The sequence below is a fragment of the Eurytemora carolleeae genome, unplaced genomic scaffold, assembly GCF_000591075.1.
Source record: "Eurytemora carolleeae unplaced genomic scaffold, Eaff_2.0 scaffold2041, whole genome shotgun sequence".
Classification (NCBI taxonomy): Eukaryota; Metazoa; Arthropoda; class Copepoda; order Calanoida; family Temoridae; genus Eurytemora; species Eurytemora carolleeae.
Genome location: NW_019397927.1, coordinates 6315 through 34148, shown reverse-complemented (window position 1 = coordinate 34148; position 27834 = coordinate 6315). Strand labels below are relative to the sequence as shown.

Genomic DNA, 27834 nt, shown 5'->3' with positions numbered 1-27834 from the left:
CATCTAGAGAGGTTTAAGGGATCCTCCATCTAGAGAGGTTTAAGGGATCCTCTCTCTAAAAAGGTTTAAGAAATCCGCTTATCATGTTAACAGAGAAACCACAATAAGAATCTACAATTTTCAAAGGAAAACACATGGATATCTCCTTTACTCTAGACTAAACAGAGCTTTAAAGGGTACAGTGAAGAATATAATATGTTTTTCTGTGGTTTAGGACACTTGAACTAACTACAGCAGTCCCTTCAAACGTCACCTATAAGTTATTCCAAAATATATCGGCACATTGTTGAAGCAGTAAGCAACATTTAATATATATCATCCATACCACTTAAACTAAATTACAGGTAAGGTTGAAAATTTATGCTTCTCCCTTTCTTGAAAAACTGTTGAGAAGATTAAATATTGTTTAAATGTATAGTCTTTCAATTTCAACACTTTTGATGCTTTGACCGTGTAGTAAAGCATCCAAAGTGTAATTTGAAAGCATCATAATCAACATTTGAAAGCATCATAAGCAAGGAGCAATCAAATTTGATGCCTTAATCACTTTTTTTAAAGAAAATATTAACTTCCCAGTCAAATTATGACTTCATAAGCTAAGAATTAGGAAGCATTGTTTTTCCCTGTGCTTTTCAGATGGATTTAACTCCACAAACATTTCCTCATTGGTTTTAAAACAAGAAGAAAGAAATTCTTAATATTTCAGGTCAAAAATCATTTTTGATGCTTTTCAGAAAAAACTGAGAAGGGCAATTTTTGGCAAGAGTCAAACTCTTATACAAAATTGAACGAGAAAAATGAGACTTAGAAATGATTGTGACTTATAATTTGAGACTTAGAAAGTGTCTTAGACATAATTTTGTCTCCAAGAACAGGCTTAAACATATTTGTGACTTGTGCCTGTGACTGACAATGTGTTTTAGACATGGTTAAGCCTTACCAAGCATGACAAAGGAATAGTTTTGTCACAAGAGTTGTGTCTTATACATAATTGAGCCTTTAGAACTACTGTCAAGTGAACAAGACAAGCTACTGTAGAATACTGTCTTTCAAATAATATACAAAGAGTCTATATACTAAGGTGAATTGTTCTAGAATCAGGCTGCAGTACACACAGTACTGCAGTATGCAGATCAGGGGCTCCACAAGCCCACAAATGTGACTTAGACATGATTGGGACTGAGAANTCCCCCCCCCCTCTCCCTCTCTTCAGTTCATCCCCCCCCAGACAGATATTTAGATTCCAGATAAGTTTTTGGTTTGTGATTCATCCATTAGACCCCATTATAAACCCATTCATTCTAATACAGAGTTTATCCTTGGTTCAGTCTGTAATAAATACTTATATTTGTTAACCTGAACATACCTAGATATACATGAGCTACGTTACATGATTAAAACATGCATTGTGATTAGATGAACTACTTTTATATCTATCCATCTTCTAAATACGTACATTCAACTTAAACAGTGCTGTAAACATGTGTGGAGATAGCTTAACTACGTTATATCTTAGTTATCTTTAATTCCTTATTTTATTGCTTTTTTAAGGTTCACCAATTTTAGTCTTCAAATTATAGTCGTTTCTTTTTGCATTCATTACTTTTTCATCCTGTATTCATTCATTCAACTTTTCATTTATTTCTGTACTATCCATTCATCCAATGAAGTATATCTCTAACCAGAACCTATCCCTGCTATTTATCTAAACCCTTATCTAGTTCTACCACCATATAGATATTGCTAAAGATGGCAATAGTATTTTATTGACTTTTTAACATTTAAGTTTTGTGAACTATTAAGAGGCTTCAAAGGAATCTTTAAGTTTATCATATTTCGAAATGATATTCTTTCACGGGCAGCCGTAGTACATTTGAATTTCCGAGCCGGGTCAACCTTGCCGGTCCCAGTTTGTACTCTGTCGCTCAGACATTGGGTAAATAAAGCAGACACTCAATAGGACTAGCGAGTGCAACAAGGTTGACGCGGTCAGACTTAAAGTTGAATTTACTTTTACTTAAGGGTCAGGGGTGCGTGCTTTATAAATTTGCTTTTTTTCATTGTGCGAAATACGTAATCTAATAAAATAAAGTTATTAACAGTAATCACAATTTTGCCAAATAAAACAAATAGATCAAAATATTTTGAAAAAAAAATAAACATCTTGTGGAGCTTCAAAAAAGAAAAAAGTATGCCCATCTCTAGGTTATTGGTAAAGTTTTGTATAGGTTTACGTGTCCATAAGACGAAACTCAAGTGCTAAACTTTTAAGATTTTCTTCTCTCATGGTTGTCTATATTAGCCAATAAATAGAAACACAAACTATGCAATACTAAAGGGAGTGTCTGCGAATGATTAAAGGTTGTATAGGATAATATCGAATTAAATTCAATGGCGATTGCTACTAATTTTGTTGCGTATATAAGTTGAGAACGTAAGTAAACGTAAGTAATTAAATGAAAGAAATTAATCATTTAAAAATTTCAACCTGTAAATGTAGATTTCAATTCGATGCATTCCTTTACAGTTGATATTTCATGATATTTATTTTTTATTTTTTATGTATGAATTGGATGCTCTGAATCAGCCCCAAGTGAAATTCAAAATAAATTTCCAAACTGTATTGATTGATGGAGAAATCTATTTTTTATGAATCCTGCCCTAAACTTCTAAACTTCCCTTTCGATACCATGAAAATGTGTCCTAGACGTAATTGTGACTTAGAATGTGTCTTAGACAAAACTTTGACTTAGAAAAGTGTCTTAGACATGATTAGGTCTATTGAGTTTGTCTTCAAATGGTGACTTATATCTTGAAATGACATTTTTGATGTTTCCCTATAGGTTAAAGATATTTTATGTTTCCCAAGTACCTGGAGAAGAGAGTGGAGAGAAGGAAGCTCAGCATGATGGTTGACACTGTGTAACACAGCATGAAGCAGAACACTAGATAGATAGATAGATAGATATGTATCTAAGATAAGATAAGATAGATAGATGTAGATAAATTTGTTTAGGATTATATACAAATAAAGTGAAAGTGAATACATGTAGATAATAAGGTTATATTACAAATTGAGAAGATATTTAATAAACAACATTATTAATATTATTTACCTAATATATAAATATATTTAAATATGTTTATTTGTAAAGGAATTTCATATAAAAATATTGAAATATTTATATCGTCACTTCAAATATTATAATTATCTTATCTTAGATAGATAGATAGATAGATAATATTAGATAGATATTAGATAGATATATATTTAGTTATATATATACTAGGCTTTTAGAGCACTTCTATCCCATTATCTATTTCAATTGGGAACATGTTCTTTTAGTATACATTGTAAAACAAAAACAAACAAAAATTTCGCGGATTTAAAAAAAAATTCGTGGATTTTCAAAATTTCAAAAAAAAAATAGAATTTTTTTATTCGATCATCTATAAACCTTCCCTTCCTTGGGTCAGGCGAAGTCCCAAGACCAATTTGGGCCCAATCGATTAGGCTGTTTTGACGTTTATTGGATACGGCAAACAGACAAACAATCACCCAGACAAGCAAAGTATAAATATAGATATGTTTATGTTAGATATGTTTTAATATGCTTTGATATTTGGTGTGTACATGTCTGAATATTACTTTAAACTCTAGTTAAGCGAATTAATGTATAAACTATTTTGCATATGATAAATTCGCACCCTGATCTCTAATCGTTCTCCTTAAATCTATTTAATTGAAATATTTTGTTATTATTACTAACATTAGGTGGAAAAAATAATCAAAACAGCCAAGAGCTATTTTCTACCTAATTGCTTTATACTTGTACTGTTAATATAATCATCAATTTGTGATTGTAAACTCGTTCTGTACATGTATTTTAGCAATAAACTTTATCTTATCTTATCTTATCTAGATATAGATAGATAGATAAATATATATATGATAGATGCATACTGCATGATAGACAGATAGAAAGAAATGTAGATAGATATATAGATAGATAGATAAATATATATATAGATGCATACTGCATAGATAGATCGATTGATAGATAGATAGATATATAGATAGATAGATAGAAATGTAGATAGATACAGAGAGATAGATAGAATTACCAAGTGTAGGGGCTGAGTTCTCCAATATATTTCCATACTAAATATATAAAATTGTATTTATGAATAATTTAGAAAACATTTTTTTTAAATAATAAAACTTGTGAATGTTCCCTTTAAGGCTTTAATAATGATAATCATTGCAAGCTATCCCTTTAAAAAAGTTCTTACCACAAGTATAATGGTTAGAAGAATACAGGAGAGAAACATGACGGAAAAACTGGCAGAATCAGATATATTAGTCGACATTTCAGATATATAGCAGCTGTCTGGTGGTCTAGCTGTCTAATTGTCTAGCTTTCTAACGTCAATCTTTCTAGCTGTCTTGTTGTCTTGTTGTCTTGTTTTCTAGTTGTCTAGTTATCTAGCTGTATAGCTGTATAGCTGTCTAGTTGTCTAGTGGCCAGTTTGTCTAGTTGTCATGTTGTTTTGTTGTCTTGTTGTCTAGATGTCTAGATGTCTAGACGTCTATAGTTGTCTAGCTTTCAAGCTGTCTAGTCGTCTAGCTGTCCTGTTGTCTAGGTGTCTAGTTATCTATGTGTGTATGTACTAATGTATGTCTGTCTGTCTATCTATTCTATGATGTCATTTTGTCTATCTATTCTATGATGAAGTTTTGTCTATTTGTTCTGTGATGAAGTTTTGTCTATTTGTTCTGTGATGAAGTTTTGTCTATTTGTTCTGTGATGAAGTTTTGTCCATCTGTTCTTTAATGTCTTATTGTCTATCTGTTTTTTTTAAAGTAAAGAATGTGTCTATGACTCTGTGTATCTGTCTATCTGTCTATATGTATATTTAAAGTAAAGCATGTGTCTGTATGTCTGTGTATCTGTCTATCTGTCTATATGTATATTTAAGAAGATTGCAAGTATAAACCTAAATATAGAAGAAGATTGCAAGTATAAACCTAAATATACAAGAAGATTGCAAGTAAAAACCTAAATATAGAAGAAGATTGCATGCAGTTATACACCTTAGAATCAAGACGTTTGCAAAAGAAAACCTTAGTGTGCAAAAAAAATTTTAATCATCCTAAGATTGCAAGAGGATTGAAATTATAACCCTGCAACACCAAAACACTTACATTTCATGGCTAAATCATAAGAATATTTCAAAAAAATTTGTTTAATATTTGAGACACCTGACATACTGTAAACTGCGGCAATGTTTAGTATAATCAAGATTATCAGGTTTCCACAAAACATTATCATCATGTCACTCACTGACTCACTGACTTACTGACTTACTTACTAACTTACTAACTTACTAACTTACAGACCTACTGACATACTGACCTACAAACCTACTGACCTACTGACCTAGTGACCTACTGACTTACTGATTTACTGATTTACAGACCTACTTACTCACTCACTGACTTTATTACTCACTTTATCGCTTACTCAATTACTTCCTTAGTACTCACTTACTCACTTACCCTCACACTCACTCACACACTCACTCACTCACCCTCTCACTTACCCCATCACACTCTCAATCACTCACATTCTCACTCACTCACTCACTAACTTTCTCACTTACTCACTTACTCACTCACTTACTCACTTACTCAATTACTCACTTACTCACTTACTCACTTACTCACTTACTCAATTACTCACTTACTCACTTACTCACTTACTCGCTTACTCACTTACTCACTTACTCACTTATACTTACATTCTCACACTCACTTACGTAGTAACTCACTTTCTCATCGATTCACTTACTCACTTACTCACTTACTCACTTACTCACTTACTCACTTTCTCACTTACTCACTTACTCACTTACTCACTTACTCACTTACTCACTTACTCGCTTTATTCTTCTCATAAATTAACAGAATCACTAGGTCATTGACTCACGGAGTCACGGATTTTTTACTTTTTAATTGGAACATTATAATCCAATATACCAATATAGGTAAAAATAACTTTTTAACGACAAATATAAATAAAAAATTATAAATAAGACTAGACCTGTCTTCTATATAGCAGGGGTATGGTTCCTGCTGCATAAATATTCCAGGTAAAGATGATATGTTCCGCCCTTAAACAAATCATTTGAATTAATGCCATTACTTTTTATACTTTAAGGACAACATTTGAATTAATGCCATTTCTTTTTTTACTTTAAGGTCCACATTTGAATCAATGCCATTGCTTTTTTACTTTGAGGACCACATTTGAATCAATGCCATTGCTTTTTTACTTTAAGGACCACATTTGAATTAATGCCATTGCTTTTTTACTTTAAGGACCACATTTGAATTAATGCCATTACTTTTTATACTTTAAGGACCACATTTGAATTAATGCCATTGCTTTTTTACTTTAAGAACCACATTTGAATTAATGCCATTGCTTTTTTACTTTAAGGACCACATTTGAATTAATGCCATTGCTTTTTTTACCTTTAACCACTTCATTTGAACAAATGCCGTTGCTTTTTTACTTTTAAGGGCCACATTTAAATCATCCAACAAATTTAAAAAATACGAATTATAAAATCAACCTGTATGAATGTGAATTATTGCTCTTTCTACCAAATCTTGGAGATAACTGAACCCAAAATAGAGATACTTCAAATCTTCATCAATCATTCATTTATCATAAACATTTTTTAAAGAAAACTAATATTTGATTTTTTGAAAAATTATAAAGAAATTTACGAGTAATGAATTATTTCCTATGCCAGGTCTTCTTCTTGGACCTCTCCTGAAAAATATGTTATTACAAGGACGTAATTTTTTCATACTTTTTATCTTTAAAAATCTTACATTGTTAGCCTATCTTCTATTCGTTTAGTGCTGTCCACTTTGTCAGCATCTATTCTGATTTTGTAGCTCACAAACCTCGGCAGTTTCATTAGATCTTAAATAGAAGACGACAAATTAAGTTCCGGTAAAAATTGTACGGGGCATTCATGCTAAAACTTAAAAATACGCAAACTATACCTTCAGTTATATCGGGGAAGACGAGACCTGCCCACAGCTGATTAGTTGCAATGAGTTCAAGACCACGCTTTTCTAATGCATGTTCTGAAGAAAAAATCAGGTAATTAAAAAAATTATTGATTTCCTAGATTTTATGAGTGTTATCACATTCTAGTTAAATATACGAATTGTAAATGTCAACGTTAATCGAATTGAAAGTCGAAATTTGAAAATTGCAAAACATTGTAGCAAAAAATAAAATATTCTAATTTCAACAGTAAGACCCCTTAAACTATCAAACACGAAGACGACTATCAGACCTTGGTTATATGATTATCCCCAAAGCATGAAACACAGAAATTGCGAAGTGCGCACAGACCCACTTCACTAAAAAGTTTATTTTCTTGCTACTGGTAAAACTATTTGCTTTATAACAACATCAATTATACCTAGATTGCTTAAATATCGTCTTCCTGCTCCACAGTTTTATGGTTCTTACTGTACTTCAATCAAATCTTGGTTTACCTGACGAAACAGCTTCAAATTTTTCAGTTTCAAAGCACTCGAGGTAGTTAGAAACATTTTTAATAAATTCGTCAAGTTTAATGAGAGTACTATTCCAGGTATCACTAAAACAGAGCACACTTTTGGACATATATAAAATCTAAAAAGATTCAGGTTTATGAAAAAAAAACTTTTTCCATCTAAATTTAATGTTCCATAAAAGAAAAGAAAAAAATGATTCGACCTTCCTCTTGCTTAAAGATGTTAAACCCTCCATAAATGTTGAATATTTACCTAAAGTTTCCGTTAAAATACTTCTCTAAAGTGTTATTGATATCAGTCTGATTTAAGGTTATGTTCTGAAAATTAAAAAAATTTAAGATTTTAGTTTCTATCCACAGGGTTATACCTACACAGAATGAGACTCTAATGACGGGCTAAAATTCTTTGATAATGACGAGCTGAAAATTGAGTTTGAACTTTTCTAATTAATTAAAATTACATGCAATGATCTGCCAAGTTTTCAGCTGCAGGGTGCCTGGTTCAAGAAAAGGCTGAATAATTCGTACAGTCGTCTCTGAACTCTCATACTTTGTGGAAAACCCTGTATCTTTCTCTCTCAGATAATATGAACGTTTCCATCACGGGCAGCCGTAGTACATTTATATTTCCGATCCGGGTCAACCTTTCCGGTCCCAGTTTGTACTGTATCGACTGGACATTGGGTAAATAAAGCAGGCACTCATTAGGACTAGCCGGTGCAACAAGGTTGACGCGGTTAGACTTTAGGCTGAATTTGCTTTTACTAAAGGGTCAGAGCTGCGTGTCATTGGAACTGACGACTATCCTATATTGGTCAAATCAGACTAAAATACCTTTTGGCCAAAAAAAACCTTTTTGTAACTCTGCTTTAAAGCGCGTATCCATATGTGATGTGCTTTTGAAATTTAAAACAAATAACTCTATATTTTTCTTAAAATATTTTTCAATAAGAAAAAGATATTAACAGAGTGCAATTTTTTCGAAAGCTCCAAAAACTATTTTTTTAAATGTTTCCCCGTTTTTATTAATTTAATAAATATATTGATTTTAATACAGTGAAACCCTTAATAACGAATACATCGGAAGAATTTATCAAATGTCGTCTTGACAATTTTTCAATGAGTTTTATACTTTATTACGTAAATTTCAGTATTTGCGAAAATAAATAAATAGCCATGAATATGCGGGAACAGTTTTAAAGAGTTCCATATAATCATATAATTAAAAAACTAAATATTCGCAACATTCCATTATCAGAAAGTGAAGAATACGACATTTGATGAATTCTTTCGATGTATTCTTTATTAAGGGTTTCACTGTACATATATTAATTTTAATAAAAATATAAATTTTTATTTTAATGAATATATTAATTTTGACAAATACATTAAGGTTAATAAATATATTTTTTGATAAATTTATTCATTTTTCTTGAATTTTACCTTTTCTTCTCCAAGCTGGAGTGCGTATTGGAATGGTCCTTCAGGGCTTGTGAAAAAATTCTAAAACAAAAAAATAATGTTTTTTTTTCTCCAAAATTAAGACAACTTTCAACTATTTTCTATTTAAAAAAACTGTTGGTTTTAGTTTTCATTGTGATTCAAAATTCAACATTTTTTTGAACTCCTTCAATCTAAACATAGACATTATCATGGACATTGTCATGGACATTATCATGGACATTATCAGGGACATTATCATGGACATTATTATGGACATTATCATGGACATTATCATGGANTTAATGGTCTCACGCTCTCAAGCAAAAATCGTTGAGAATTTTGCCAATTACTTCTAAAAAACCAAATCTAACAGAGTTTTGAAACATTGCATAAGGTACTGAGTTTTGAAACATTGCATAAGGTACTGAGTTTTGACCCAATTTTTAATATTCTAATCCCTAGCTTTATCTTTGCTGCCTGATAGTGTAAACCTTTTACCTTTCAAACCTTTTTAATCTAACAGAATTACTAGTTTAAAATATTAAAGGTCTACGAGAAGGGATTAAAAAACAAAGTTTGTGACAAAAACTAATTTCTTTTGCAAATTTGATAAAAAAAATCAATTTCCTTTACTAAGGAATTGAGTCGTAGCCACAAACTCTGATTTTCCAATCCTTATATCTTTACAACCCAATGTTGAAGATATTTAAAACTGTAAATTATGTTAGATTAAGTAGTCAAAGTATGAAATTTCAAAAGTGTACACCATAGGTTGCAAAGATATAAGGATTAGAACATTTGAGTTTGTGACAAAATCTCAATTCCTTTAAAAATAAGTCCTAGGTTACCTTGATGCTCTCTTGATTGTTAGGATCAAGCAGGAAATCTTGTAAAACAAGAGAATAGGAAACTGTCCAGTTCCTAAACAAAATATCCAATAAAGGGACTGTCCAGTTCCTAAACAAAAATATCCAATAAAGGGAGTTCCTAAACAAAAATTGTCCAGTTCCTAAAAAAAATATCCAATAAAGGAATTGTCCAGTTCCTAAAAAAAATATCCAATAAAGGGACTGTTCAGTTCCTGAACAAAAATATCCAATAAAGGGACTGTCCAGTTCCAAAACAAAAATATCCAATAAAGGGACTGTCCAGTTCCTAAACAAAAATATCCAATAAAGGGACCGTCCAGTCCCTAAACAAAAAAAATCCAATAAAGGGAATGTCCAGTTCCTGAACAAAAATATCCAATAAAGGGACTGTCCAGTTCGTAAATAAAAATATCCAATAAAGGGAATGTCCAGTTCTATAATAAAAATATCCAATAAAAGGGCTGTCCAGTTCCTAAACAAAAATATCCAATAAAGGGACTGTCCAGTTCGTAAATAAAAATATCCAATTAAGGGAATTTAATTGTCCCCAAGGGTTGAAAATATCACTTACTTTAGGTAGAGTTTAATTGTCTCCAAGGGTTGAAAAGTCCGGTTTACGACTTCGACCAATCTCCTAGAGAAAAATAAGAAAAATTAAAAACAAATATTTTTTTTTAACTGATTGATTGTGTGCCGAAAATTATGAGTAATTTTTTGCCCTGGGCTGCGAAGGTTAACCTAACCTGGTAGCGGGAGTATTTGCCTCCCCCTTAACCCTACCTGGTAACGGGAGTATCTGCCTCCCCCCCCCTAGGCTGCAAAGGTTAACCCTACCTGGTAACGGGAGTATCTGCCTCCCCGCCCACCCTGGGCTGCAAAGGTTAACCCTATCTGGTAACTGGAGTATCTCCCCTCCCTGGGCTGCAAGGGTTAATCCTACCTAGTAACTGGAGTATCTGCCACCCTGTGCTAACCCTACCCATGGTAACGTGGAGTATCTGCCTCCCCCCCTGGGCTGCAAAGGTTAACCCTACCTGGTAACAGGAGTATCTCCCCCCCTGGGCTGCAAGGGTTACCCCTACCTGGTAACGGGAGTATCTGGAGTGTAAAGTATTTTGCCCCGGATGAAAGGTTTAACTTGGCTCCATAGAAACTGTATTCCTCGGGAGCCCTCCAGGGTTTTTATCATGTCATTGCACATCTAGATGGATATTTTACACATTTAGAATATAATTATTATCTAGCGAGATATATTACACATCTTGATGGATATATTGCACATCTAGATAGATATTTTACACATTTAGATTATTATTATTATATAGAAAGATATATTACACATCTTGATGGATATATTGCACATTTAGATAGATATTTTACACATTTAGATTATATTTAATATCTAGAGAGATATATTACACATCATTATGAATATATTGCACATTTAGATAGATATATTGTACATCTAGATAGATATTTTACACATTTAGGTTATATTTAATATCTAGAGAGATATATTACACATCTAGATAGATATTTTACACATTTAGGTTATATTTAATATCTAGAGAGATATATTACACATCTAGATAGATATATTACACATTTAGATGGATACATTTCATATATAGATGGATATACTAAACATCTAGATAGATATCACTGCGATTTAATGGTCTCACGCTCTCAAGCAAAAATCATTGAGAATTTTGCCAATTACTTCTAAAAAACCAAATCTAACAAGAAGTGCTTTACATTGCTAAAATGTACATGTAAAGGGCTACAGAAAAGCATAAGTGAGTTAGAGCGGTAAAATCAAAGCTTAGGGCGTTGCGACACTTCAAAGTCAGCCCTGTCTTAAAAATTGATGAGACTGTTTATAAGGAGGCTGAATCTATGTGATATATTGCATATCTAGATAGATTTATTGCACATTTAGATGGATATATTTCATATATAGATAGATATATTACACATTTAGATGGGTACATTTCATATATAGATGGATATACTAAACTTTATTATTCAAATCTATTTATTGATCAAAAAGTACAGGAACAAAACTTTATATATATATATATCAACGATATGTACATTTTGATTTTTTGATTTTAATAAATGTGTAGACGAAAACAACAAAAAACTATATCGGCAAAGATTAATAAAATAAAATAAAAATAAGGATTGAAATTATTAGAACCTGATAAGTTCTGATGGATATACTAAACATCCGGATAGATATATTAAATAGAAAAATTGTAAACCTAAAATATCAAAAAATAAAAGATTAAAAATACCTGAGTTGTAGAATTATCAAATTTATATTTAGAATCGTCATCTTTCTTCTGAATTCTGTCTCGTAGCTCATCAAACCTATACAATCAACTCGAGTACAGGACTAGGAAGCTGGAAAGTCGATTTATTAAATGAAATAGATCTGAGAACACTGCACAATTGCAGCGTTTCATGTTGAAATATTCAAAATTATTACTTAAGTCTAGCAGTCGTCTTAATATTTCTGTAGCGCGCCCCCACAAGGGAATATAGCACGGGAAAGATCCCCCCCCTCCCCCTTCAACTTAATGTGTAGTATACGCCCCCACTGGAAAATGTAGCAAGGGAAATCCCCCCCCCTCCCTCAACTCTCTGTGAATACCCCTCCCCCTTAGTTGGGTATTAGGGGGGTCGACCTAAATGAGTTTATTCCATAAACCTCTTATTTATGTCGAATAAGGCTTGGTCGCTTATGTTTTCGATAAAAATTTCGACCGAAAACCCGCTATTTCATTGAACACTCTTAAAATAGGATTTTTCAACACATTACTCTGACTAAATTAAGGTTTTGGCGTGCTGCCGCCGCCCCTAAATCTTTTCTACATGGCTGTTATAATCTATTTATATATTTAGATTATCCCGAAAACGCTGTGCTTTCTTGTGCTTTTCTTATAAAATATATGTTTTTCTTCCAAAAAGCTCACTGTAACAAAAACGACTTCTAAATATATTACGGGATTACAGGATCCATTCAAGGTTAAATATATTAACGGGAAAAGTACTGATAAATTGAAATCGTTAAAAATCAATGCAAGCTACAATTGATACAATGTTTGTGAATAAAAAGCTTATCAGAATATATTCATTTCCTCAATTCTCATCATGAAACACAAGACAAATGTATTTAAAGAGGAGTAATGTTGCAAAAACCAGTCCTACCCATGGTAACGTGGAGTATCTGCCTCCCCCCCCCTAGGCTGCAAGGGTTAACCCTACCTGGTAACGGGAGTATCTGCCTCCCCCCCCCTAGGCTGCAAGGGTTAACCTCGTGATAGTCCGGAAACGAAACTCAAATCTGAAAAAATCGAAAAATATTCAAAATGTGAAAATTCTCCAAATTTACTTTTTATCGTGAATTTTTAAATTTACCGGTGAAATTGGAACTTTCGTTCCCTTCTTCGCCCAGCGTAGGTGCCTGAAAACTAGAAATATCCTGAACAAAAACACTTTTTAAATATTTGTAAAATCATGATGATATTTGTTCCGAATTTGTTAATTATAGTTAACTACCAAGCTCTCTTTTATCATTATAATTATTTGATAAACGTGTTTCCTTGATCAAACTTGTTAACTCGTTCAGAACATCTTCCAGGTCACTAAAAGAAAATATCAGTTTACAAAATAGTATTGGTTGTTTTTAAAAACATTAAAAACTTCATACCTGTTTGTGTTATAATTTAGATTTTAAAAATATCATAAATTTACTGTTGGAAAATACCAAAACGCAAGAAGTAGATGTACTTTGTATAGTTACGCTGAACCAATTCTCTCGTGCGCAAGTTCAACATCAAGATAAATAGCTCACTATTTATCAAGCTTGGTCTTTTGATGTATTAATATGCCATTGAATCAACACTAACATTAAAAGCGAGAAGCGGCCTTTTATATAATAAGAAATAGACTAAATTACGGGGTTACGCAGAAAGGATGAGACTTCTTTTGCATTAAGTACATGGCCTACAAGGGTTAAACTTAATGATGATTTTGCGATGGTAGTAACTGCTGAGCTGCTGCAGTACAATAAACCACCTTAACCTGTGTGGGTAACATTGTACAATTAAAGAGACTGTACAAGAATGTGGAAGATAACGTCTTTTTTCTAACTCGGAAAGTGTTTATTTCTGTGAATTTTTCCATTGTTTATGCAAAAAGTACACAATGAAAATAAACATTTAACAGTAAACAGCACCGTTGACAATCGGGCATTGCCATCTTTGCATGGAGGGTCAATTGAAATTATTTAAGTTTTTTGGATATTCTACCTGACAAAAGCCTGAATGGATTCATATTTTGCCAGCTCTGTAACAAGAACAGTTGAAACCTAGAATACGAATAATGAGCGGACCAGAAGTAGAACTAAAGAGGAGGGATTTGGGTATCTATATATATAAATATGTAATTTCTGTTTTTTGTATGTTCGATCATAACTCAGGAACCGCTTGACCAATTTGCCTCAAACTTTAATTGAGGAACACAGGAGAACTGCAGATATTTGTTCTTAGCTAAGTTTTGAGATTCTAAGTAAAGTGGGTCTACTTTTACAGGTAAAAAATAGCTAAACTCGCAAATTTAAGACCAAGAGCGCGGGCAAACGGCACGAGTAACGATGAGTAACTTGGGCAATGCTGGGTTCCCAAGCTAGTGTTGATATAAAATTGTGACGTATTAGGATAGCTTAGAAGCTGGTTTTGTTAAAAGGAAACAACAATTTGTAAACAATCCTTCCCTGTCAAGGAGTACGGAATAGAAGGGAGAAGGAATCGACCCGGCCCGCCCTATCATATGATTATACAATACATGCTTTGTACTTCGTTTGAATATGAAATATTTGTCTGATGTACAAATACCGCGTACATGTATTCAGAATAGGTTATTGTTTACATTAAACACGGAAAAAAGTAGGCTGAATAACGCCAAACAAATAAATTTTTGGGATGCAAAAAAATGGCAATACAAACATATCTTTTTATTATATAAAAAATCGGTTTTTAAATATGGTATAGTTAAAAACCATATCAATACCGTCTGAAAAGCATGCATAATCAAATGGTAGGACGGGCCGGGTCAATTCCTTCTCCCTTATAATATTTCATACTTCTTGTTCCTTAACCATTGGAAGATTTTAACCCTTGTTTTCAATCTTTTTCATTATTTTGATAACACTAGGACCGAATTTAATGAATTTCAGAAAGGTTCTGAACTTCCTACTGCCGGTTCAATCTTTAATAACAGGTTCAAAGTCAACGATTCATGAGGAGTTAAGCGACCTATCAGAAATTCATTAAATTCGGTCCCAATGAACTAGTTCATTTTATACTCCTAGAGATATTTAAACTTTAAGAATTTGGATGAGTTTGAACTGGTTCAAATTAATAAATTGTCAATTTAAAAGTTTTTACCTTCATCATAATATTCCAGTCCTCAAAATGTAATTCTCCTCCACTATTCAGTTCAATAAACTTATTCATCTAAACAAGATCAAGATCAAGATCAAGATCAAGATCAAGATCAAGATCAAGATCAAGATCAAGATCAAGATCAAGATCAAGATCAAGATCAAGAACAAGAACAAGAACAAAAACGAGAACAAGTAAAGAAATAAAACAAGTACACAAAACCAAGAACATGAACAAGAACAAGAACAAGAACAAGAACAAGAACAAGAACAAGAACAAGAACAAGAACAAGAACAAAGACAAGATCAAGGAAAAGAAATAAAACAAGAACAAGAACAAGAACAAGAACAAGAACAAGAACAAGAACAAGAACAAAAACAAGAACAAGAACATGATTAAATTTTACCTCTTCTTGAAGCACGGTTTTGTTAATATTATCAGCAAATATGTTCGCGGCTGTTAGAGTGTCAGAAACGGATAGACTGAAGGAAAAAAGGTTAGATTTTTAATTTTATAATATTTCAAAGGTTGAAGACGATAAATTATGAATTATTGAAATGTATAAGGAAAGATGTGAGGAGTGGATTCAAATTAGATTAACACTCAAGCTAAATATAATATTCAAATTGAAAACTACCATGAGATGAAAACCAGAATCAAAAATATAAAATTTAAGATGAAAACCAGAATTAATATATTAAATATAAAATAAAAAACCTGCAAAGTGAATCCAGAATTTCTTCTAGGTCTGAACTCGCGATATTAAGTATGAATCTACAAAAATAAAAATAAAATAATTTAAAAAATATTACTATCAATTATAGTCACACACAAATATGTTCATAAATAAATCTATAAGTATGTAAAAAATTAAGTTCTTAAGCAATTGAAAGTCCTATGTTTAAGTCATAAAAAATCGGGATCAATTGTTTTTAACTTAAATATTGTTTCTCTTGTAATAAAGTAAAAAAGTCATGAAAAAGTTTAGAAAATGTATGAGAACCGGTTTTAGAAAATTAAAACTTTTCCCGCATTTTACTTTTGTAAAACTGAATGACAAGGCAATTTTTTTTTTAATAATGGCAGGTTTTGAAGCAGATGTTTTTAACGATCAATTTAGAATTTGAAGGAAGGATCTTTTTATTGTGAATTCCTTTAAACTCCCCTATCCGAACTATATAATTTATGTTAACCCGTTTTTTGAACTTTGTAAATGATTTATGGTGTTTTCACGAATCTACTTTCCTGTTCTAAAGATTAATTAAAATTAAATTATTTTTTTATGAGAAAGGAATTGAGTCTTTGTCACAAACCCTGATTTTATATTTGCTACATATTTGCAAACCATTGTCGTAGACCTTAGATATTTCAAACTATGAATTCGATGTTAGATAAAATAATCTAAATTTGAGATATTAAAGGTTTACACCATCAGATTGCAATGACATATATTAGAAAATTTAAGTTTTTGGCAAAGACTCAATTCCTTTTCTTACTTTTTTGTGAGAAAGTTGCTTACTTTTTTGTAAAAAAAAGTGAATTGCTTTTTTTGTGAGAAAGTTACCTACTTTTTGGGAGAAAATTACTTCTTTTTTGTGAGAAAATTACTTACTTTTAATAAAAAAAAGTTACTTACTTTTTTGTGAGTGTTATATTGCAAAGCGTAAGTTTTGGATTCTGCAGGATCTGGTTAAAATGTTCTAAAAACAAGTTTTTTTAATTTCCATTTTTGTTATTTCCTTTATGCTTTTTTGACAGTTTTGCCAATTTGTCAGGATTTATTTAATATTCGAAATAAATTTCTATTCAAGAAACTTTTTATTAAACTTATTTTTCGCTAAATAATAAAAGGTATACATTTTCATTAATCTTCCAAACTGAATGTTTTCTATTACATATTAAATTGTTCATTCATAATACATTAGCATCACGTCAAAAAAGTTGTAAGAATGCATAATAACGGGGAAAATAATAAATTTACAAAAGGAATTAGAGAATCAGAATGATTTGCATGATTAGGAACTAATTTTGAATGTTTATCCCACAGAAATCGTGGACCTGTTAAAGTTTAATATATGAGTTTAACATTAAAATTGTCACTTTCATTAATATAAAAAGTACGTACAGTGCATGGGATCCATAAAAGTGTGAAAAACTTTATTATAAGTAAATTTCTAGAATTAAAAATCACAAAATAATCCTTGTCTTGGAATTTCCAAATTGTGGTCTGCCTTTTTTGTGCTTTCTATATTTCCGGAGATAAGTTGAATTTCCTTCAGATTTCGACATTATTGGTTTATTTAATAAAAGTTAAATCGGAACGAAATTCTTAATATCTCCGCTAATATTGAATGCACAAAAAAGGCAGACCACATTTTGGAAATGCCAAGACAAGGATTACTTTGTGATTTTTAATTCTAGAAATTTACTTATAATATAGTTTTTCACACTTTTTGTGGTTATTGTTTCAGGAATCATAAATGTTAAAGAAGTTTGAAGACTGAATGTCACAAATAACTTCAAAGTTGAAAGATGTTTTTCAATTCGTCTTGCTAGTGCCATGTCTATATAGATAGAAAAATAGAGCAGTTGAGTTTTAGCCATCAACTCAAATTTTCTAATTCCTGTATGTATCTTTGCAACCTATATGGTTTAAACCTTTACTATTTGAAACTGAGATTATTTAATCTGAACTTATTCATAGTTTGAAATATCAAAGGTCTACGACATCGGGTGGCTAAGATTTAGTGATTAGAAAATTAGAGTTTGTTGCAAAGACTTAATTTTATTCTCCCATAGACACAGAATTTATTTTAAATTCCAAATCTTTCATATAGCAATGTAAAACCCAAACTATAATCCATAATAAAAACATTCACATTTTCATAGCCCAATATCATAAAGCTATGCGACAAAAAATCACAATTCCGCTTTTCTGATATTTTTCTAAAATGGTGACCCGACTCAACGAATAACATTTTTTTATTGGAACTTTTTTTTGACCCCCCCTCCCCTCTAAAATTTCTCCCGAGTCCTCTTTGCAAAATTTGTATTAAGAGTGCTGTGTATTTCAAGTATAAAACTGTGTATATTGTTTCTATAAATACAAAACAATTAAAACAAAACAACTGTCTACCCAAACTGAATTTATAAGAGGCTTAATAAGAAAAAAAACATTTTAAGATCCACAGTAGTCCAACATCCCCCCCTCCCCCCTTTAGGGTTAGGAAAAAGAGAAGAGCGCCTAAAACCTTTTTAAATTTCCCCCGCCCATCTTAGTCTTAATTCCCCCCCTTTCCTTATTTAATTTTTCCCTAGAGCTGATTATGTAACGTGAAGAAATTTGTTTACAATCATTCTTTACAAACAAATCAGAGGATGGAACTCATAACACAGATATAACGTTTATCTGTAATATCAGAAGCAGAACGCGATAGCTCATTTAGTGCGATTCAGTGCTTTATACTCCCTTATAACAGAAGGATACGATGAAATTTATGCAACCTTATTGGTAAGATTGTGCTACCTCAACCTTATTGGTAAGATTGTGCTACCTCAACCTTATTGGTAAGATTGTGCTACCTCAACCTTATTGGTAAGATTGTGCTACCTCAACCTCGCAGCTTCTCAAGTTTTGACTATGAGAAGCTGAGTATGTCACTTTTAAAATTTACTTTCAAACTTTGAAAAAAAACATTGTCATTTATTATTGCCACCACGTCGGACCGATTAGTCCTTTCCGAACGTGTTTGTTAGAACCAATAAATTAGTTTTGTTCACAAAAAAAGTTTTTTTTATAAAAAAAACCTATTTTTCATTGAAAAAAGTAATTTTTATACAATACTTCATTTTGGTTTAAATTTTTTTTTGTTTTGTTCACAAAAACAAGTAATTTTTTTGAGTCAGTTGTTAAATTTTAGAAATAAAATATTATAATACTTTTGTTATTTATATATGTTTGAAAGACAAATTAGCAAGAGAAATAAATCCTACCTTCATCTATAAGTTCTGGTTTAACATTGGCGTCAGCTAGCGCTATAACGTTGTTCGGGGTTAACGTTATATTCCTGAAAAAAAACGTAAATTAAATGAATAAATATAACAGCAGAAAAATTAAGTTTAAATTTAATATATTTTGTGAAATTCAAAATGAAAATTATAATCATGATTGGATTTACTGTGATCTTGATTGTGATAATGATCATGATGATGATCAAATTGTGAAAATTACAATCATGATCATGATAATGAACATTTAGTTTATCATAAGGATTAAGACAATAACGCCAATTCTTATGATAGAGAAGTATGATGACGATGAATACCATGATTAAGATAAATATGATAATCTTGATAAAGAAAAAAATTATGATGTTCATAATTAAGATGGTGATAATGTTTTGATAAAAGTAAAGATGGTTATATTTATCATGACGATGATGAAGATAGAAGTGGTAGAAAAATGATGAAAATAACGCTGATGATATTAATTATGATGCAGATAAAGATGATGAATGACGATTGATGAAGAAGATGATGAAGATAATGAGGATTGATAATGAGATGATGATGGATGATGTTCATTTTGAAGATAATAAAGATAATATTGATGATCATGACTAAGATGATAACGATGATGTTCATGTTCATGTTGAAGATAATAAAGATGATGTTGATGATCATGAATAAGATGATAACGATGATGTTCACGATGATGTTCATGTTGAAGATAATAAAGATAATATTGATGATCATGACTAAGATGATAACGATGATGTTCATGTTCATGTTGAAGATAATAAAGATTATGTTGATGATCATGAATAAGATGATAACGATGATGTTCATGTTCATGTTGAAGATAATAAAGATGATGATGAAGATCATAAGAATATGATGATGATTAAGATAAGGATAATAATGCTGATTATGATGATGTCCATGATGAAGAAGGTAAAGATAATGTTGATAATCATGAAGAGGATGCTCTTCACGGTGAAGATATTTTAGATAATATTACTGATTATGATCATGAAAAAGATGATAACGATGATGATCATGATGGAAATAAACCTGATCTCCATGAACCCTTCAAGCTCCTGCAAGAATGCCTCCGGGTTGTTGAACAAGCTCACCACCTTTCCCAACTCAAACCCTACAGAAAAGAATATTGAATGAAGACGACTGAATACTCGCCTCAACCTTTAGGTTCTTAATCCCTTTATCTTTGAAACCTGATGTAGACATGTACACCCTAAACTAAGCTTTTGGTGCGTACTGCAATGGTCTGCAGTACACTGACCGAAGATATAGTGGGGTTTACTGGAAAGTGTATGATAAACTAGGAATTCTGCCAAAACATAGGAATAAGAAAATTTGAGTTTAAGCCAAACAGTTTGTTCTTTTATTCGAATTACAGAATACAGTATTGTACAATAAAAGTAAAGTTGTTAAGGTCGATAACTAGCATATCCTGTAATGACCTTAATCGTATTTTTGTATACTTCAAGTGTGGGATGATCTGAATATTTCCTACAAAAACATACAAGAACAAATTTACCCATACCAAACTTGAAAACAATCTCTCTTTAATATATCAGAGTTAATTGAAGATCTAAAATGCTTTAAAATCGAACAGTTTAAAATAAGAATAAATTTTGATATTAAACCAGTGGTGGCTTCTGGGAGGGGGNGGGACTTTTCCCCTCAATGGAAACAGAGAATGTGCCTCTGTAAAAAGTTGGGGCTCAACAAGGGAGTCGGGTCATTTTTTTATCAATAAATAGCGCGCAATATTTCAATTATATTAGGAATACACTGCGTAGTAAAGACAGTTATTGTTGTCATGCTTTTTTTTAAGAAAAACCTGGGAAAAGGGGGGTTGAATTTGAATTGTTCATTTTTGGATTTAAAGTCTCTAAAAGAAAACATACTTTTACTATGTTATTAGGTTTTTGAATAAAATTTCAAAACTCATGTAATTTTAGACCCCCTGGGGCCCAAAAACCGGGATTCCCTACAATCTACAGGTTGTGTATGATTTGACCGACGCGGCGCAGTATTTAAAGAAAATTAGGGATTTCAACTCCGTAGTAGACAATTATTGTTCATGCTAGGCGCACAAATATTACACTTTAAAGGTATTTTAATAAGTAATTATAAAAACTTAATTTTTTTATTAATAGATATTAGATACCATTATTATTAATGTTATTATTATCATCATCATTAATTCCTATTATATTAATTTATTAATACTAAAATTTTTAAATGTTAAAGGACCTGTAAGGGTAATTTCAAGTAATCCTCCATGCAAAGATGGCAATGTCCGATTTACAACGATACCCTTGAAACTTTGTCTGATCAAGTACGAAATAGATATCAACGTTTTCTGTTTCTCGGCGAAGGTTAATTTCGCAATTCATGTTTTTAAGAACCAATGCAAAAACCCACAGAAAAAAAAACACTTTTCGAATAAGAAAAAAGATCCGGCAACTTCCACATTTTTCATCAGATTAAGGTTTGAAAGGTTGAAATTTCGATTACTGTCCCTTAAAGCGTAATTACTATACGCTATCTATCTATCTTAACCTAACCTAACCTGGGTGTTAATCTACAAAGGGGGGTGGGGGGGGAGGTCTTAAGTTTTCATAATAAACCAAAATGTCTAATTATAGATGCGAGTTTTCCTTCTACTCCTACCTCTCTGCCTCGCTGTGGTAAGCTACCCGATGGAGGAAGCCGAGAAGGAGTTCATCGAGGAGAAGGAGGTCGTTGACCTCGATCTCAACCCTATCAGGGAGGTCAGGGGGGTCAATCAGGTAGCTGAACCAATCGTAAAGGAGGAAAAGAAGATAGAGGAAAAATTACTGAAAAAGGAAAAAGAACTTGAGAAGGAAATTTCCAGAAAGAAAAGGGAAATCGACCTACCAATGATGCTCAGAAAACAGAGAAAAATCGAGGAACCAATGGTGTTAACAAAGGAGAGAAAAATCGAGGAACCATTGATGCTCAAGAAAGAAAGAAAAATCGAGGAACCAATGATGCTAAAGGAGAGAAAAATTGAAAAACCAATGATGTTAAGAAAAGAGAGAAAAATCGAAGACCCAATGATGCTAAAAAAGGAAAGAAAAATCGAGGAACCAATGATGCTAAAGGAGAGAAAAATCGAGGAACCAATGATGTTAAGAAAAGAGAGAAAAATCGAAGACCCAATGATGCTAAAGGAGAGAAAAATCGAGGAACCAATGATGCTAAAGAAGGAGAGAAAAATTGAAAAACCAATGATGCTGAGAGAGGGAAGAGAAGCACATCATTACGACTATTACTATTACTAACCAAATTTTTGAACAATATATAAACTTCTGTACATGTCTTTTGACTAAATGGATTGCATTAAGCATAAAGCATAAATGCGCAAATATTAAAAGAAGAATGAACCCTCATTATTTTCTTACTTATTCTGTAAAAGTTATATATCTAACATTTTTGTATTTTCATTATTGCAAATATATTTGTAAAAAAGGATCAATTCGTGTGTATGAGAATAATCGAGAGCCAGAAATGCTATGCATGCAATTAAGTAAACAAAAAGTACAATTATAAACAAAACTTTTGTAAATCTTAAGAAAATTTGTATTCCGCATTTTTACTCTTAATTTCTTGGGTATAAAAAGTTTCCGAGGAAATAACTGATTATTCCGCGGATTTTCATGAAATAATTTTTAATTTAAATAATTTTTCTGGAACTTTAATTGAATGAATTCATATATTCAACCGTTTTGAGGCGTCGTTTGGGAAAATATGTTTTTGTTGCAATTTTTACTCTTTTGGGGGTTGATTTCGATTTAAATTCAATCCCTCACAGTCTTACAACGTTCGGGATTAAAAAAGTAAAAATTCCGGTAAAGAAAAACATATCGTCCCACATGATAACACAAGACAAATGCACAAAAAGATATTTTATTTTAGTTAATTTTTGATTTGATTTTTTTGGCAATTGAGTTTTTTCCACAAACTCTGATTTTCTAATACCTTTATCATTGGATCCCAATGTCATAGACCTTAGATATTTCAAATTGTAAATTCTGTTAGATCAAATAATTGAAGTTTGAAAATTGGAGTTTGTGGCGAAGACTCAATTCGTTTAAAGTTGTACCATCAAGTGGAGGTTGAACATTTCCAGCTTTAATCCTGTCTAATACTTCCTTCAGGGTTCCCAGGTCTTTAAACACATTAACCAGAGCCTAAAATCATTTCATTTAATTATCATTATCATTATCATTATCATTATCATTATCATTATCATTATCATTATCATTATCATTATCATTATCATTATCATTATCATTATCATTATCATTATCATTTTCATTATTATTTTCATTATCCTTATCATTATCATTATCATTATCATTATCATTATCATTATCATTATCATTATCATTATCATTATCATTATCATTGTCATTATCATTATCATTATCATTATCATTATCATTATCATTATCATTTTCATTATCATTATCATTATCATTATCCTTATCATTATCATTATCATTATCATTATCATTATTATCATTATCATCATCATCATCATCAGCATCCTTATCATCATTATCACTATCATCATTATCATTATCATTATCTTATGATTACCTGTGATTTCTCCTCTGTATCAAAGGTAAGAAGAAGCGTCTCCTCTATATCGTCAAGAAGTTGGTTTAAACTAAACAAAAAAATTGATGTTTTTCAACTTTTTGGTAAAATTATTTCATGAACTTACTAGGACTCATTGTATTTCTCTAGTCCTCTGGGCTCTGTCCAGGTTGTTCTAAATTAAAAAATAATAATTTTCGGGAAATGTTGTTTCTAAAAGTCGTCTTCTAACAAATGTGAATTTTATTTGAGCAGTGAAATGAGTGAAGTAAAAGCCAATTGTGATGATTTTTCATTGGTATTTTGTAGAAAAATCTTGAAGCTGAGTAGAATGGGTAAATTGTAGAACCGAAACAAATATTTACTAAAATTCTGAACCAAATGGCCGGCACAAAACATAAAAAAGTGAGAAATGGTGACAGAAAATCAAAATGGCTGCAGAACTAAGGAATGCGCGGTATTGTACCTGTGGCAAGTGTTGTTGAATGTACAGATAAAGCTGCGAGTAAACTCAAGAACGCCAGTTGACGGCATAGCCTTCTCTTCAAATGTACCTAACAGAATTTTTTACACTTAAAATGTCTTTTCATGTCCTTTCCTGACATATTCTGTCCTATCCTGTCTTGTCGGGTCCTTTGCTGCCGGTCCTGTCCGGTTCTGCCCGGTTCTGTCCGGTCCTGTCCTGTCCAGTCCTGTCCGGTCCTGTATGGTCCTGTTCGGTTCTGATGGTCCTGTTCGGTCCTGTGTCCTTTCCGGTCCTGTTCTGTCCTATCCTGTCCTTTCCTGTCCTATCCTGTCCTATCCTGTCCTATCCTGTCCTATCCTGTCTTATCTTGTCCTATCCTGTCCTATCCTATCTTATCCTGTCCTATCCTTTCCAGTCAAATCCTGTCCAATCTTGTCCTTTTCTGTCCTATCTTGTCCTATCGGTCCTATCCTGTCTTATCCTGTCCTATTTGTCCTATTTGTTCTAACTTTTTCTATTTGTCCTTTCAGTCCTATCCTGTCTTATCCTGACCTATCTGTCCTGTCTGTTGTTTATGTCCTGTCCTGTCCTCTAATGTCCTTTACTTACACTCATGATGATATTTCTTCAGGTTCCTTGTCCTAACGAGCATGAGAATTATGAAAAGGAAAAGAGGCCAAACTATCTCAACTAATACTCGACCCTAAAATACACAAAATATATTTGTTAACTGTATGATGAAAATAACGTTAAAAACGATATAAAGCCATTTTGAAAATGCTTTAAATTTGCCAGAGAAAAAAATTTCAATTTTAAATTATAAAAAGAAATTGAATTTCTGAGTTTTACTACAAAAACCAAATATTACAATTTATAATTAATATTAATTATTGATTGATTACTATACTCGTTTCTATCCTCTCAAATCAAATAAAAAATCAAGGTCCTACATTATTTGACCCAAATTCAGCCATTTTCTATTAAAAATCTTTTTGAAGTTTTGTTGAGAAAAGATTATAGAAAAATCTCTTTTTAGAGACATCAGGTAAAAATAATAGTGGTGCCAATAAGACACGTAATTGAACTTTTTCGTAGGAGGGGATGTACATTGTACAGGGAAAACAAGGGGTGGGGGGGGGGGCAGGCAGCGCCCTTCTATTTAAAGGCAGAGGTCCAAGGAAGTTATTTGTGCATGCCGCGACAGAAAAGAGCCTGTTATAGCCGCGGCGCTCGACCCCCTAAACTGTCCTAGCCGAGGCGCTCGGCCCCTATCCTGTCCTAGCCGCAGCGCTCGGTCCAGAAAGTGTCTTAAACTGACCTAACGTTGAAATATATACTAATCTCTCTCTTTCTTGTAATTTAACGCGGCAAGCGCACGTAACTTTATTAGGCAACTGTCCTATTTAAATCGATTATGTAGTCTAGTTTTTGTTAACACCTCTTATACATTACACGCCTTTAAGACAAATATTGGAAATATAATTGTGTAAAATTCAGTTCAAAGAAGCATTATAAATTATAGCAGTTCGATATTCAATTAAGTTAAAGAGAATATTAAAATTTAAAAAAAAAATCATAAAAATATTGTAATTTTCGTGTTTACATTCAAATCGTTCTTTTAGCCTTTGTCCTACCCATGAGTATCCACACACAAAAATTCAGCCCATTCGGTCCAGCCGTTTGGCCGGCTATAGGGAACATATACAGACATGTCTCGTTTTATTGTATAAATAAAAGGAAAGATGTTAAAACTGTGGAATCGGAATAGGATTTTCAAAATTCAATTAACATGAAACATAAAAACTTTGCAGAGTATATAAAGATTTAATAAATGTCATCTTTCTATTCCACGGGTTTATTGGTATCTTATATCTACTACTGTGGTACGCCTTGATAACACAAAATATTGGTAAAGTAAATGAGTTTTTGCCACAAACTCTTATAATTTGTTAATCCCTACATTTTAGCAACCCGATATCGTAGACCTTTGATATTTTAAACTATGAATTCTGTTAGATCAAATAGTCTAAGTTTTAAATATCACCACCACCACCAGGTTGCAAAGATATAGGGATTAGAAACTTTAATGTTGTGGCAAACTCCATTCTTCTGCGCACAATAAATAAAAAGTAAAAATTAGAATTTGAAAATAAAAACTAAAAATCTGAAAACTAGCAAAAATAAATCGATCAGTAATACTAGGATGTGAACAAAAATTTAAAAAGTTTAAAAGAATGTTAAAAGTATCAAAAAGTTTTAAAATTGTTTAAACTTAAGTTTGCAGGCGCCTTTTTTCAACTAATTCTAAAAACCCCTTTACATTTGTTAATAAAAGGAATTGAGTGTTTGCCACAAACTCAAAATTACAATCTCTATATCTGTGCAACCCGATTTCGTTGATCTTTGATATTTCAAACTATGAATTATGTTAGACCAAAAAGCCAAGTTTAAAATATGTAAGGTTTACACCACCAGAGTTTAAAGAAATAGGGATAAGAAAGTTTTCAATTGTGGCAAAAACTCAATTCTTTTGCCCAGTAAATAAAAAAGGGAAAATTTGATTTTGAAGTTTTAGATCAAAAGAAAAAACCGTTATAAAAAATGTCATAGAGTATCGAAAAGTTTTTAAAATTGGAAAAAATTGGCCTTAAACACGTTTTCAGGAGCCTTTTCTCCGACTTATGTTTAAGTAAGTAAAAAAAACCACTTGATATTACAGGGTGTCCCATATCATATTAGATAGTCAATCAGTCTAAATTACGATTCTTGAGACAAATCAGAAAATTTAAGAAAAATGAATCATTTTGAAATATTAGAATTTTCTGGCAGAAAATGCTAGGTTTTTTGAGTGTTTTGGGTTTATTTTGGCGGTAAAACTTGGAGATAATCTAATAAGATATGGGACGCACTGTAGTTAAAACAAATTTTAAATCCTAGAAAACTCAGAAAATTTTGTTTTTCTTACCCAATTTCTTCTTCTGATTGTATAGTTCTTCCACAGTAGCATCCGCAGCTGGAGAAAGACCGACATTTTGTAAACAAAAGTCGTCCTTCTGTAAAATCCGATAAAAGATTTTAGCTACAGGGGTAACCAACAAAGGATGAGACTTCAGAGACGACTGTGCAGAATCTGTAGTGTCTGTTCCCTTGTCAAATCATTATTAAGGCCAGTAAAATACATTCTTTAACGCAGAAAACCAAATATGTGTGTCAAATATACGCAAACTGTGTACAGTTATACACAGTACTCTCATGGGAGCAAATATACGCAAATTGTGTACAGTACACAGTACTCTCATGGGAGCAAATATACGCAAATTGTGTTCAGTACACAGAACTCTCA

At 31.9% G+C, this 27834-nt stretch overlaps 3 protein-coding genes and 1 long non-coding RNA gene across 4 annotated transcripts; 1 reads left to right on the top strand and 3 right to left on the bottom strand.

The window, feature by feature from the left end:
• Positions 1-2871: 2871 nt before the first annotated feature.
• LOC111716344 (uncharacterized) lies at positions 2872-4355 on the bottom strand. Its single transcript, XR_002768463.1, has 3 exons — positions 4294-4355; positions 4126-4162; positions 2872-2945 (listed from the first exon to the last, which is right to left on the bottom strand). It is a non-coding gene; the product is annotated as an uncharacterized LOC111716344 (long non-coding RNA).
• A 643-nt stretch (positions 4356-4998) lies between these two features.
• On the bottom strand, positions 4999-12302 carry LOC111716346 (ATP-binding cassette sub-family A member 1). Its single transcript, XM_023491782.1, has 13 exons — positions 12215-12302; positions 11000-11118; positions 10489-10551; positions 9897-9969; positions 9049-9108; positions 7859-7923; positions 7586-7689; positions 7082-7165; positions 6905-6998; positions 6814-6842; positions 6640-6714; positions 6105-6174; positions 4999-5029 (listed from the first exon to the last, which is right to left on the bottom strand). Exons 2-13 carry the CDS (start codon positions 11116-11118, stop codon positions 4999-5001), a joined length of 867 nt encoding a protein of 288 aa, XP_023347550.1. The 5' UTR covers positions 12215-12302.
• A 929-nt stretch (positions 12303-13231) lies between these two features.
• Positions 13232-27564, bottom strand: LOC111716343 (retinal-specific ATP-binding cassette transporter). Its single transcript, XM_023491781.1, has 16 exons — positions 27457-27564; positions 25101-25194; positions 24492-24579; positions 24153-24200; positions 24026-24095; positions 23526-23613; positions 20441-20522; positions 19361-19434; positions 17004-17067; positions 16085-16141; positions 15774-15849; positions 15371-15439; positions 14234-14292; positions 13525-13567; positions 13341-13404; positions 13232-13266 (listed from the first exon to the last, which is right to left on the bottom strand). The coding sequence occupies exons 1-16, from the start codon at positions 27520-27522 to the stop codon at positions 13232-13234; spliced, it is 1077 nt and encodes a 358-aa protein (XP_023347549.1). The 5' UTR covers positions 27523-27564.
• On the top strand, positions 21435-22896 carry LOC111716342 (probable serine/threonine-protein kinase kinX). Its single transcript, XM_023491780.1, has 2 exons — positions 21435-21507; positions 22045-22896. The coding sequence occupies exon 2, from the start codon at positions 22045-22047 to the stop codon at positions 22702-22704; it is 660 nt and encodes a 219-aa protein (XP_023347548.1). The 5' UTR covers positions 21435-21507; the 3' UTR covers positions 22705-22896.
• Positions 27565-27834: the final 270 nt, after the last annotated feature.

Bases quoted from the DNA above. Each gene is read 5' to 3' on its own strand.
- LOC111716346 (XM_023491782.1), bottom strand. From the start codon at position 11,118: ATGTGCAATGACATGATAAAAACCCTGGAGGGCTCCCGAGGAATACAG. The intron at 9,970-10,488 runs GTAAGTGATATT...TATTTTGTTTAG, and splicing joins ACAATTAAACTCTACCTAAA to GAACTGGACAGTTTCCTATT. The intron at 7,924-9,048 runs GTAAAATTCAAG...TTTAATTTTCAG, and splicing joins TCCAGCTTGGAGAAGAAAAG to AACATAACCTTAAATCAGAC.
- LOC111716342 (XM_023491780.1), top strand. From the start codon at position 22,045: ATGCGAGTTTTCCTTCTACTCCTACCTCTCTGCCTCGCTGTGGTAAGC.
- LOC111716343 (XM_023491781.1), bottom strand. From the start codon at position 27,522: ATGTCGGTCTTTCTCCAGCTGCGGATGCTACTGTGGAAGAACTATACA. The intron at 25,195-27,456 runs GTAAGAAAAACA...TGTGTATTTTAG, and splicing joins CAATCAGAAGAAGAAATTGG to GGTCGAGTATTAGTTGAGAT. The intron at 24,580-25,100 runs GTAAGTAAAGGA...AAATTCTGTTAG, and splicing joins GAAGAAATATCATCATGAGT to GTACATTTGAAGAGAAGGCT.